The 14101-nt window shown below is 44.2% G+C and overlaps 1 protein-coding gene across 1 annotated transcript; it reads right to left on the bottom strand.

Annotated features, from left to right (window-relative positions):
• Positions 1–241: 241 nt before the first annotated feature.
• Positions 242–14091, bottom strand: nup133 (nucleoporin 133). The gene is made up of 25 exons (XM_084364032.1): positions 13465–14091; positions 13008–13123; positions 12749–12852; positions 11582–11815; positions 11254–11424; positions 10949–11104; positions 10655–10725; positions 10357–10504; positions 9919–10069; positions 9625–9779; positions 9351–9442; positions 8832–8995; positions 8222–8316; positions 7229–7453; positions 7026–7148; positions 6802–6901; positions 6370–6633; positions 6065–6198; positions 5007–5165; positions 2755–2890; positions 2366–2484; positions 1572–1652; positions 1421–1485; positions 1165–1253; positions 242–493 (listed from the first exon to the last, which is right to left on the bottom strand). The coding sequence occupies exons 1-25, from the start codon at positions 13590–13592 to the stop codon at positions 357–359; spliced, it is 3417 nt and encodes a 1138-aa protein (XP_084220158.1). The 5' UTR covers positions 13593–14091; the 3' UTR covers positions 242–356.
• Between the last annotated feature and the right edge of the window lie 10 nt (positions 14092–14101).

The raw sequence follows: 14101 nt of genomic DNA, 5'->3' as shown, positions 1-14101 counted from the left end.
TAAGTAAGTTGATAAGTTTTGTGTATAACAGCATCAGAAGGAATATCTTCACTTCTGTTGACACATAATTGTTTGATTCTCACGACTGTTTGATTATTTTTAACACCAATCTCTTATGAACTTTGTACATTTTGTCACTGTTGTTTTAAAACAGAGCTCCAGAAATGTCACTAGAGGTCAGTAAATGACCACAAAACCCAGTGAACTGAAGCCGAATCCTTGGCAGGTAAAAACACTGCTGTTGTCGTACAGAAATGACACATTTATTTAGAAAAGAGCACAACTTAAACAAATCTCAAAGGTGATCAGAATGCAGAGGAAAGCTGAAGTGCAGTGGGCGTCATGAGGAGCAGCCGTCACATCTGAGCCTGAAGGTAATGTTCATAGTTGGCTCGAAGGACGAACTCAAAACAGGGTTTTGACTTCAAGCTGCTCAGCTCGTCCAGATCCAGCAGCTCTTTGACGTCAGGCAGGTACGTCTGCAGAGAAACTCCTGAAACATACAGACAGACATTTCAGTCATTTGGGAAAAATATGGTGTTGTGCACTTTAACAAGCAGCGTCTGATGTCTGAGCTCGTGCATGTTGTGTTTTTTGCTTCAGTGTACGACGGCTGAGTATTAAAAGACTGCAGGTGAGAGCGAGTACGTGTTTCTGAGAGAGCAAGGCATGACTCGTTTGACCTTAACCCTACAGATTCCTCATTGTATAGTGAAGCAGAAATATGAAAAGAAACTAAAAATTTACACAGGCCTGGGGTAATAAATAGGGAGAAAATAGATAAATAAATCCATAGATAAATGAAACTTTTGTAAAATTAGTTAAATGGAGTTAATACAAAGGAAAATAAATATAGATGCAAATATCTATTTACAGAAATATCAATTTATGTCACATTTTATAAATTAACTAATGCATATATTTATTTTTAATTTTACTTTTGGTGCATTTAATAGCATATTCATTTATTTATTGAGTCTGTTTTTCATGGTTTTGGCAGTTCAAGCCTTTATGAGACCTGTGTTATTATCACCAGATGTCTTTATCTTAAATAAACTGAAAAGTTGAAGGTGATATCATTTCAGATATGCTTCTTATTACATTTTGATGATGAAATAAATCAGTGCTTTCTGTGGATCCTCCTGCTGTGCTTTGGTTTCTCACCTTCCTGTATGAGTTTGAGGAGGATCTTGACGAAGGTGCTGTCCTTGGCGGCTTCCAGAGGGTCGTCACTCCCGTCAGCCGACGACCAGCTGGAAGACACGAAGCGTCGGAGTCGAACATGAAATTAGTTATTGATAACTTTCACATTTTCAACAGGCGGAGACAAAAATCAATGTTAAGAAAAAAATCTTCCAACAGCGATGTAGAATAATCTACCACCAAACTGAATGATTAGATAAAGACAGGTGGATCTTACTCGTCTCTCCTCAGCGCTTTACCGAAGATCTCACATTTCAGCGAGTCGATGTCCACCTCGTCCTCCTGCAACACGAACACAGAAAATCACTGTTAACTGTCGCCAAACTCAACTAGTCGAACCTCAAACACACCAGCGCCTGATGAGTTACCTCGTCGACGTACTCCAGCAGATCCAGGGCCTTTTTGAAGTCGTACTCGTTGGCTCGTCTGTTGTCGTCGCAGATGTACAGCTGTGGAGAGGAGACATGAGCGGAGGCTGTCTAGTTACTGTTACCACCAAAGTATTATGATCATTCCTCGCTCGTGGCAGTGATCTGGTTTAAAAAATGTAAAATGAAACAGGAAACCTAGTTTTCTTCTTCATGTTGAGGGATTCAAAGTCAACCTACTGATCGACTTCTCCTGCAGAAACCTGATTTTTTCAGTTTCAGTGAGTATTTCCCCCAAATTCTCGTCCCTTCGATGGCGCTCATTATCTACATGCTTAGTTATTACTGTAATTATGACCAATGAGAGACGAGAGCGAGAGAAGGGACGGGCGAGATCGAGCTAGTCACTGCTCCGTGGGATCGCAGCAGAAATGCTCCATGCGAGGATGGTTTCCCCTCATGTACGTGCTGCTCTGTGTACTCGTATCAAGAGCACGTGTTTGGGTTTCATGTGTGCTGGTTTTGAGATTAATAACACGCCACGGAGCTGCATTTCCTGCACTTTTTAAGTCTTTTGCTGCTTTTCGAAGCATGCAGGTCAACCCAAGTCTTTCAGAACTTAAAGGTTCTGGACCTGCAACTTTATGAATGGAAAACACAACATTTAATTTCAACACAAGTGAAATTTCTTCCACCGTCTCAACAAATCTGATGAATTTCAGAAGGACAAATCGTCCTTCTGGTGTGTGTGTGTGTGTGTGTGTGTGTGTGTGTGTGTGTGTGTGTGTGTTCACCTGTATGAGGTTGTGGGCGCTGAGCACAGGCATGGTGTCGGGGTTCTGCTGCTTCTCCTCCAGCAGCTGTCGGGGCAGAGTCTCCTGATGCAGCAGGAAGCGCTCCTGCTCCACGATGTCTGATCGGACAGATAAAAGACTTTATAAATGTCTGGTCAGACGACGAGTTCAACACACGTGATGTTCTTCTGGTTTCACATCAGTGAGAAAAGAAAAGTGGAAATGCTGATAAAAGTCAAATGTTTCCATCTTGATCTAGCAGGAGCAGCTACAGACATTTTTCATTTAAGCTTCGAGGGCCAAAGTTCAAAAATTCAGTTCAGCGATAGGTTTTTGTGAGGTCCCATGAATTCAACAGAAGTTTAACATGATTTTTTTTGTGCTTTTACCGTCGACTTGTTTGTTGAGCTGGTCCTCCGGCAGGTCGGATGCCAGCACCGTCAGCTTACTGAGAGCCAGCAGCGTCTTCTTCTTCACAAAGTAACGTGTCTCCACGTTGGCCTGGCTGTAGAGCGTCCTGTGAGCCTGCAGAGATACAACACGCCGCTTCAGTCACAGCATCACACCGACAACTGCACGAGGCAGCTGAACAGTCTGAGCGACACGATCAACATGATCAACATGACTGATGTGTTGCATGAGAGCTGCTGGTGTAAATGTGTTGACAGGAGAACAGTATTGGCTCATTATCCAGCTCTGATAGTCCCAGATCACTTTTCCTCTCTTTTAAAATTGTTGACTTTATTACTATTAAAAAAGGTAAATAAAAAATAAAAATAAAAATAAAAAAACTTTGTAGAAAGTTGTGTTACGACGGAGTATTAGGGCCCTAATGTGGCCCTAATACTCCGTCGTAGAAAAAAATCACAAACTTCGAGAATAAAGTCGTAATTTATGATAAATTACGACTTTATTCTCGAGGTTTGTGATTTTTTCCCCCCTCAATGTGGCCCTAATACTCCAAAAAGCCAAATTATATTGACCATGATTCTATTTGTAAAAGGGGGAAACATCTGAGGGGGTGAATCCTTTTATAGGCACTGTAAATGCACCAATAATAATAATGCAATAATAATGATAATGATAATAATGCACAAACTAATGTATCCACAAAACTAACTCTGAAGGTTGAACTGAAATATTTGCAGGTTTTCTTTCTTCTGACATTCGGTGAACGATTCATTGATGCACAGATTTTAAAAAGTTACGGTGAATTTTCTTCACTTTTGTTTGTATTTGTGTTACTAGAAGATGTCGTGTTATATTTTTGTTTGATATACATATATATTTATATATATATTGATATATGGTTCTCTAAACTAAAAAAGGCAGAGGATTTTTTTCTTTTTTGCAGCTTCATGTGTTTTCACACTGTATTCTGCATCAAAGCCCGAAGTCAGACCGAGTGTAAAACCAGGAAGCTTTTCTTTTTCAGTGTGTGACAGAGAGCAGTGTGTGTGTGTGTGTGTGTGTGTGTGTGTGTGTGTGTGTGTGTGTGTGTGTGTGTGACAGAGAGCAGTGTGTGTGTGTGTGTGTGTGTGACAGAGAGATATATGTGTGTATGTAATTTTCCTGTGTGTGCACTCGGTAACTGCGAGGCAGAAGGAAGTTGAACCGTGTGTGTGTGAGAATGTAGAGGTGATATATTTTCTGCTGTACTCTGGTCATAGTGAGAATGAGCAAATATAAAGCTACTGAAACAGGAAGGAAACAGGGGTGTGTGTGTGTGTGTGTGTGTGTGTGTGTGTGTGTGTTTCTTCTGTTTGACACTGCAGCAGCTGTAGACCGAAGTCGGAGGGGAGGAAGGAAGGACATGTTATATAATCTGGAACAGAGTTGTATTTTACGGTTTCGCTGTGGTAGCAGTTGTAGGGCAGTGGATGAGTTTTTGTAGGAAACAAGGCAGGAGGGTAAGGAAACGGGGAAGGAAACAACAGGAAACAAGGAAGTAAAACACAACTGAAAACTGAAGGAAGAAAGCAAGAAACTAAAGGTAGGAAGCAGAAACTAGGGTAGAGGACTGAAGGAATGGAAAGAGATTAAAAGGATGGAAGGAGGGAAAAAGAGGGTAAAGAGGAAGATGAAGGGAAGGAAGAAAGTAAAAAGGTGGAAGGAAGGACAAGGACAAAAAGGTTAAAATAAAATAAATACTGAGGTAAAAATGGAGGAGAGAAAATAAATGAATGGTGAAACAAAGGTAAGAAGGGAAGGAAGAGGAAGGCTGGACGAATGGAGGGAAGGAAAGAAGGAAGAAACGAGGACAGTTCACAAGATAAAAGAAAGAGGACGTCAGGAAGGAAGACAGGTGAAGCAGAGGAAACAAAGACGGAGCGGTGAAAGAAAAGGTGAAAAAGAGGAAGTGTAACAAAGGAAGCGAGGAAGGAAGGAAGCCTTCTGTGTGTGTGTGTGTGTGTGTGTGTGTGTGTGTGTCGCTTTGACACTCAGAGGATGTGGTTGTGGTTTTGTACCGAGACAAGATGTGTGTGTGTGTGTTGCTACTGAACAGGGTTGCTGAAAACACAGTTTCGTTGTGTTATTTTATACAATGACAGTAAAGAGTCTATTCTATTCTGTGTGTGTGTGTGTGTGTGTGTGTGTGTGTGTGTGTGTGTGTGTGTGTGTGTGTGCGCGTGTGTCGTACGCTGCTGTAGTCGTGGACGTGGATGTGGTGCAGCCAGCTCAGGTGCTGGTGAGACTGCAGGAAGCTGGCCAGCTGCTGGTGCTGAGCGACCGGCTGAGACAGCAGCTTCCCCCTCTTCCCCTTCTCCATGTACCATCGGAACAGGAAGTCAGCAAAGTTCTGCGGCAGGAAGTGACAAAGAGGAAGTGAGCGGGCAGCTGAGTGAGAACGCTGCAGCTCGTGAAGTGAAAGTAAAACATCTCTCGTCGGCCCGAAGCTGAACTGCACCCATTGTTTCTGTGTAAAAGGCCCTGCAGCTCTGCAGCACGTCTGGAGCGTGAAGCCCTTCATCCAGGAGGTCTGAGCCCACTTCATCCAATCAGGACACAGAGGCGGAGCTAAAACGATGACAACTCTTACAGCTGCTTTAAATTCAGAGTAACCAGTGATAGAATGTACTCAAGTACTGTATTCAAGTATAATTTTGAGGTACTTTTACTTTGAGTATTTCCATTTTCTTCTACTTTCCACCATATTTTGGAGGCAAACACTTGTCACATTCACCCGTTCACACACACACATTCATACAGTGACGACAGAGCAAAGTGCCGACCTGCTCGTTAAGGGCATTTTGGGGTTCAGCACCTTGCTCAAGGATACTTCGGCGAGGCATCAAACCAGCGACCTTCGAATTACTGGGCGACTCTCTGTACCTCCTTAGCTACAGTCACCCTCCATCTACTTGTGACATTTAACCGATCAGATTGCGTCGCCGGCTTGACACTGATGGTAACTACAGACGAGAGGCAGCTGCAGCAGAGCCGAAGAAAAACTGAATTAAATTAATATATTTCACCTGCAACCAGAAAAATGTCTCAACAATATGATAATCTGCCTGATCGGCTGATTATCAAATCAACCCATCCCTGATTTGTTGGTGCATTTTATTCCAGTAAAATAACAACAAACTGTCGGCGCTCAGTGTGTAATCACAGAGTCTGAGACACAAACTCTTGAACACACCAACACAACATGAGATCTTCTCTTCCTCCCATCAGCATCTCTGGTTCTTTGTGTACCTGGTCTGCAAACTTGGTCATGTAGTGCTGCAGGCGGCTCTGGTTGTCGGTCTGCTCGCACATCTGAACCAGGATGTCGAAGTCACAGTACTTCTCAGCCAGCGCTGCCACCCACTGGTACTGACCCAGGTCCACTGCAACACAGAGCAACTTCAGTGTCAAGAGCAACACAAACCTACTGAAATACGTTCACTAACCCTAGTTTACCCTGTTTACAGTAGATCTTTCTCTTAATACCAGTCCAGCATGTACAAAAATATTTATATATCAGCATTTTCTAGAGTGAATGAGTTTGATCCACTTACAGAGCGGGGCCAGCAGCTCGGAGCGGCGCTGGCTGTACTCCATCTCCAGGTTGTTGTAGCGCTCCTGTTGGGCCCCCGGGGGCCTCTGCTGCTGCAGAGAGGTCAGCTGGGCCACATAGCCGCTCAGGTAGATGTCCAACAGCGCCACCAGCTGCTCGCAAAGGGCGCTGCGCAGCTCTGAGTCGGCGTGCGGGTAAACTGAGCGCAGGATGATCTCGTGCTGGCGGGAGATGACGGTCCGAACGCCGCCGACACCTCCTGACGCTGCGGGAGAGAAGATCAATCAAGGCTCCAATCTTTACTTCTCTACAACATTTGTCAGATCTTTGAAGAGCAACGATTTTCCAAGCAACATACAACCGATAAGCTGCCAGACTGAAGCCGCAGGCAGGAGAAAGAGGCATTAAAGACACTTAAATGAGTTTGTTTTACCTGTCCATGGGATATACTCGGGCTCTGCAGCAGCTTTTTCGGACGCTCTGTACATGGAGGCCTTGGTGTCTCTGTACTGACCAGCAGCCTGAAGACTGTCCTGTGATCACACACAGACAACAAGCTTCACTAAATGCCTGCAGGTGTTTCACCAGGTTAAAGTCGGTGTACTTGTCTTCCCTCCTCAGTGGCAGAAGTCACCCTTCACAAAATGATGAACGTACCTTGATGATGTTGTTGACCGTGAGAACCACTTCGGCCCACTGCACCGAGTCGACCGGGTTCTCCTTCAGACTCCGCTCCTCCTCCTCCAGCAGACAATCAAACACTGAGGAGATCTGAGACACCTGAGGACACCGAGAACAAAGCTTTAATCCAACTTCCCCTCCACGTGGATCATCAGAGCAGGAGGCAGTCAGACACACACCTCTCTGAAGAAGACGTCAGCAGCTGTGAGGCTGGGCGGCACGGCGGCGTTGTTCCTCTGCAGCGCGATGTTGATGGCCCGGTTGACCAGCTCGGGGTGTTTGGTGTGGTGGTTCTTCAGCACCATGGCTGCCTGAAGCTTCTCAGCATGTTCACACAGCAGGAGGCGTGTTGCCATGGGAGACGAGCGCACCGTCACCTGGCTGAGCCGGTCCAGCAGACCCACCTGGAAAGGGGAGGACGGCGACAGTCACTTCATAGATGATTCGACTTCTCTTTTAGTTTTCCTGACACTTTGGGTTGAGTATCCACACCATGAGCATCCTCCACGGATTGCTTTTAGCTAAATAAACTCAAATAATTGATCGTAACTTCCCCCATTTGTCCAGGATATCTAAATCTCACACCTGGATCTGCACCAATGGACACTCTGGGTGACATAATTAGCATGTTTTAGGGTTTTGAAAGGGAAGAAGAATGTGTGGGAAATCTCTGCATCTATTTTAACTTTTAACACTTTTTTTAAAAACTGGCAAAGACAAGTTTTTTGCTTTGGTATCACGTTGAAGTAAATGTTGTTTCATCTGGAAATACAAGTCCAACAATGCCATAGAAGTGCAATGTTAAATCGATGGAGTACTCTTTTGACAGATGTAAGTGACATGAGGCCCTGCGTGAAACACAGCTGATTAGTTTTTGTAGTAATAGCACCACCGTGTGGACATTTATAAGACAACCCCCAGCACCATAAGGAGAGGACGCAGCATCTTTAACTGTCCATGGTCCGACACAAATCAACTGATCTCCTTAAAGAGATCAGCACACCTCTAAAATAAGATCATATTCTTTTATATAACACAGGCTGCATGAGTCATAAGGCCAAAACATTAGTTCTGTCCACCGTTATGCAAAAGATTGAATGTATACAAGCTCTATTTGTGAGTGTGTGTGTGTGTGTGTGTGTGTGTGTGTGTGTGTGTGTGTGTGTCTGTACCTGGAGCAGGAAGTCCATGAAGCAGCCGTGGGCCTTCATCTTGTCCTCCAGCTGGTGGAGGATGATGAGCGAGGTGAGAGGAAACCCGGCGCTCTCTGGAAGAACAGGAACAGAAACGTTGGTATGAAATAAAACCTTTTAAAAGCACAAAACAGTTTGAATTCAACGACTTCTATAATCTCCAGGTTATTTTAATACAACTGTGATTTTTGCTCATTTTCCCCTGTTTTTTCTTGAATTAGTTTGTTTTCTCTTAATCAAGAGGATGTTGTTGGACATTATTTAATCTCTTCTGTTACTTTATATATTTAACTTTTCTGCAGTGACTGACTGACTGTTTTAAAAGTGATCTTCCAGTAACGGCAGGAAAGGTATTGAAGACAGACGAGGTACTTATAGCTGAGGGACATGAGGTAGAAATACATCTGTACATACATGTTACACATGTTGTATTATCTATGTTTAACATGAATATACTTGCTATGTTTCTCGTAATTAGTAAAGAAATGCCACATCAATCACCAGCCTTTCAATTCGATTTCAGGCTTTTTGTCAGGTGTTTTAATGGCAGGCGGACAGACCCTGTCTCCCTCCCCCTGCCCCTCCTCACCATCAGGGACAGACTCGGCCCAGCGGGGGTCTGAGGCCGGGTAATCGTCCACCAGATCCAGGTTGATCCGAGTCACCACACCGTCCAGCTCGGCTCCCTCGTCCCCGTCACCGTCAGCGGGGAAGAGCTCGTCTGTGACCGTCTGAGCTCCCACCAGGTCGTTACTGAGGGAGGAGAGATGATTATGTTTCACTTGCAGTATTGCAGGGATTTATACACTAATTTCCAAATAATGCAGCACGGAGCCAACTTTCCACATCCAAAACCGTCTACAGAAGATTTGGTTAGTGCTGCAGAATTAATCGAGATATTATTGAAATCACAATCTGACCGAGTGTCATATTCAGGGCTCATGATTTTTATAGTTTTCTTTGAGAGAATTAAAATTATGATGCAAAAATTATCACTCCTACTAATGAAGAATCACAATATCTGTATACACATTTTTTCATATTGTGCAGCCATAATTTTGACTTCGGGAGGGATTTGGGAGATGTTTTTTGACGTTGATTGACGTACCGACAGAACTGCAGGAAAGCCGTCTTCAGGAGTTTGGTTTTGTCCTCCTGAGCTACAGGTTCGGATCTGGTTGGCGTCTCCATGGCTGAAACCTTTAACACACAATCAGAATTAAAAATAAATTTTAGATAACAATCAAATGCATAAACACGTGGATCAGCAACATTTTCTTTTTCCTGTTAACTGCCTGCACATATCACATAAATTCTTCTTCTTGCTCAGTTATTCCCGTGTAGCCCGTCACTCGTCGGGCTGCTGCCAGTCTGACTTGTACCTCTGGAGCTGCAGCCAGCGAGGAGAACAGCGAGTCCTCCATGGTCTCTGGCAGAATGGAGGCGCTCTCCCGGGCCACCACCGCCAACAGGCCGCTGTTCTGGGAGAAAAACACCGGCAGGTTGGCGCAGCAGCCTCCTCCACGCACACGATCACCTGGACAGACAGACGGGAAGTCATCAGGCAGAGACATTCAGTGTTTCTTCATTAGATCTTTTGAGTCGGTTTGATTTTACATGTTTTCTTTCCAATTTTGAGTATTTTTCTTTTAGACACCCGAGGTTTCTTCTCTCACCAGGTGAATTAAAACTGATTTTCTCATCAGGTAGTCCTCCCCTGCTGGTTCCTGTCGAACACGCAAACACCAGCTCCTCGTTGTAGAGGAAGGCGGTGCAGCCGGGGATTTGTGGCAGCACCAGCCGTGTGTTCTGAAGGGCCTCCTCACTCTGAGGAAACAAGACATGTGGACAAAATGTAAGCGTTAACCTTCATCATCTAATAGCAGCATCACCACAGGACTGCAGTCCCTTACAACTGCTGAATCAGTGCATCTAACAAATCTGTGATCCATAAACAAACTTGCCTCGCCTTTAAAAACATATGATTGGGGAAAAAGGAAACCCAACATCATCAGATACCATAAATCCCCATCAGTGGCTGCCTGGATGGCATGAAGTGAGCCTCAAATATCTTATATCTATATTTTCTACCACATTTGAGGTTTAGGACTGACCTGGAACGGAGGGTTGTACTTGGTGACTTCCACGGTGAACTGCTCGGAGATGGCGGCTCCGCTGTCCTGCAGGGTGACCAGGCAGAAGTAAGCCAGGCACGGAGCGTCTGACGGGTGCCAGGCTGCAGCCAAGACCACCAGGCCGGCTCTGAAAACACACAAATCAGTGCATCCCGAACGGTAATCAATAGAAAGACATTGTTCAGTTGTTAAATTTGGAGTCTAAAATGTCACCTAAATTTCCACCCAGACTTAAAATAACTTTTTTAACTGTCAATCAACAGGAAGTGACACTCACTGGCTGAGCTTCATGTCCAGGTACGTCACATTCGCTCCCTCCTTCATCTCCTCGTAGTTGCTCTCTGAACCCTGGTGGGAGAGAAAAGCAACATATTTACACATATAATTATCTGTAATAGTTTAAAGGATGTTAAGAATTAAACTGAGGATTTGATTCAATAAAAGATCTTCAACTATATTTTGAGTTACACTTTCTGCATAATTTACCTCCCGTCAGAATATAAAACCTACTTTCATGAACACTCTCATACTGATGTACAGTATATATGACCACTTGTGTTTTTGTACTGACCCAGATGGCGTCGGCGATGCTCTCGGTCAGAGCTCTCTGGGCGTCCCAGCTGAGGATCTGGTGCTCGTAGCTGTCGTCCAGCTCCCATTTACTCAGACTGGAGCTGGTCAGCGTGTACAGGCAGCTGGCTCCGCCCACCCACAGCACACTGTGGAGCTGCAGACAGAAAGCAGAAAACAGAGTCAGGCTAACTAACATAGTAATCATCTCACCATGGAGCACATCTACAACTAAACACCAGTGAATGTTTACTGTTATAGATTCTAGTAACTTTCTTCACGGTTGAATCTGTCAGCGTGACTCACTGTGTCGTTGGCTGGTGGGGCGAGCATGCCGAACAGGCTGGAGACGCGGCGTCCGATGCCGGAGAGCATACCCTGGCCCTGCAGCAGGGCTCGGTACTGCAGCTTTCCTGAGGAATCCACACTCGCTCTCAACAGCCGATTCTTCTCTGAGGACAAGATGAAGCTTCCACCCTGAGAGGAGGAAATTCAGAAACAAAGACGGAGAAAACAACCGCAGGGATGTTGGGTTACAAATAAGGAAGGGGCTGCTGAATCAGAGAGCTTGTGAGAGGTCAGAGGATTTACCGGCAAAGGAATCAAAATAATTCAGATTTATTCATTTACTTACTCTGACGGCAATAACAAAGTTGCAGAGATCTCCCAGGTCCACGTCAGTCTCCGTGTAGTTGCCCTCCTTGGCCAGGCTGGGCCACAGACGAGCCGTTCCCTCCACAGCCACGGCCAGGACGGAGATGGACTGAACGCCGGCCGTCTCCAGAGGTGCCGCGGACGTCACCGCCACGAGGTCGGCTGTGTAGTTGTACTCACTGCTGGGCAGCTGCAGCTCCTTACACACTGACAACTGCAGGGAAACACAGAGATCATGGACTTATTTTATGAGTCTGTGATTGTTTCTTCAAGGGCTGCAACTGACCAAACATCTTCAATTAATTAGACTGTAGAGAGAGGTGACATTTTCAGATTGCTTGTTTTGTCCGATCGACAATAAAATCAGCAAAAATATTCACTTTACAATGTTTAACAAACAAATACGGCTGCAACTAATGATTATCTTTATTATCGATTATTAATATGATTATTTCCATGGTTAACGGAGTCAATCTACACAATGTCAAAACATTTTACTATGCTCATCACAATGTCCCACTGACCCAGTGACCAATAGTTTAAAATTCAAAGTCTCTTAGACATTTCTGCTTAAAAAATGACTGACACGATTAACAGATTATTACTCGTTTAGTTGGTGATTAATTTTCTTTCGATCGACTTTGATTTATTAACTAATCATTGCAGTGAATCTGTGAATATTTGCTGTTCTTGCTTGTTAACTGACTAACATTGATCTCTTGTCCAGTATTGATACAAATACTTCCATCATGCAGCGGTAAATATAAAAAACAAATATTTGAACAAATGGTATTTAAATCCTCTCACTTTCAACGAAAAACAATCACAACAAAGTTTTGTTGTTCATATGCTTCAGGCCCAGTCGCCTGACTTCACAGACAGACTGACGTAGCAACTTACTTTTTTCTCTCTTAATACATTTTTCTCTTGCGATCAAAAAGTCACAATTTTTCCACAGCAACTGTGTCCTGTCCCAAACTATGTATACTTAAATGTCTAACAATTTTTGTGACGGTCGTTTCAACCTTTTCATTATATGATCAAATCTCTGAACTGGAAGGCGGATGTTCTGTTCTGTTCTGTTCTGTTTTGCTACTTGCAGCTTCAGTTTCTGGATCTTTTCTGTGGGAGAGTGGCTGAACTCTACCTTGGCCACGGCAGTCTGGCAGATCTTCCAGATGATCAGTTTCTCTCCACAGACCATCCAGGCCCAGCCGCTCTCATTCACCTTCACTGAAATCTGGTCATCAGCTAGAGGGACCGACACACACAGAACGATTCAGTGGCAATACTGACAGACAGAGAAGGACATCAACAATGAATATGTCAATGAAAACACATGGAGATGTTGGTCCAATACCCCCGACACGTCACAAAAAAACCAAAACAGAGATGGCTTCCTTTACCATCAGCCATCGTCAGCGCCTCCATCACTTTGACTGGCAGCGATGAGCCGAAGGTTTGCACATCATAGTTGATTGAATCTGCAGCTGCATGGCTCTGCACTCTGGTGGGTGTTGACCTGGTGGGAGACATTTACAGTAAAACAGTTTTCTCTGGGCCATCAGCTGAATATTGAGCTGCAACTTCTTGGTGGTGCTGTTGGACTTTAATATACTTCACTGAGAGATGTTTCCAATATTTAACTGAAGCGGAAAACACCTGTCAGTCAGCATCAAGAGCACATGATTTTGAATTAATGCCTCTTTAAAACAACAAAACTGAGGATCATACTCTTCATGAATGTATTATGTATTACAGGAGTGTTGTAATAGGCAGAATTAGTGTTAGCTAATAAACAGGCAGGCGAGTGAATATACAAAAACAACAGTTGAAGCGACGCCGTTCAGCGTCTCCACTCACCTCGCCGAAAGAGGCGTCCTGCGCGGGGAGAACAGCAGCCCGGTGGCCGCACCGGAGAGGCTCTTCCTCCCGGTGGTCCTGCCCTGCTGCCTGCGGCCGGAGCTCGGGGTGGTGCGGGGGCTAAACATGCCTGCTGCGATACCCCGAACAGCTCAACAGTCGACGAGTTTGTCAAATTCCTCAAATTTAACCGTTAAAATCTACAAATACCGCCAACACTCACTGCAACATCCCCTCCAAACACCGCGCGGTGCCGTCGCTTCAAATATACGTCATCACTGGGTCAACGGAAAGTCCCGCCCATCGCCAAAATGACGCTTTTACAAAAAATTAACCATTTTAAATTAGTTTTAAAGAAACTTCCCAACAAAAATGTGTATTATGATTATAATACTTCAATAAATATTAAAAAAGAGCTTTTGATTTTGCACTAGCCTGCATTATATTTACATTTATTTTAAATACATTTCCTCCTCTTGTTTATAAAGGATGAGCAAAACACTAGAAAGCACTAAACGCACTAATGTTTCCATTGGGTGTGTCCTATTTACTCAGTGTAATATAAAATTACTTATTATGCGTCACTAAATCACATAACATGTAATCTATCTGTATCTAATCAATATGCGAATGAGGC

The sequence above is a fragment of the Pagrus pagrus genome (genome assembly GCF_965226575.1).
Source record: "Pagrus pagrus genome assembly, chromosome: 2".
Lineage (NCBI taxonomy): Eukaryota > Metazoa > Chordata > Actinopteri > Spariformes > Sparidae > Pagrus > Pagrus pagrus.
This window is presented reverse-complemented; position numbering and strand designations above follow the sequence as displayed.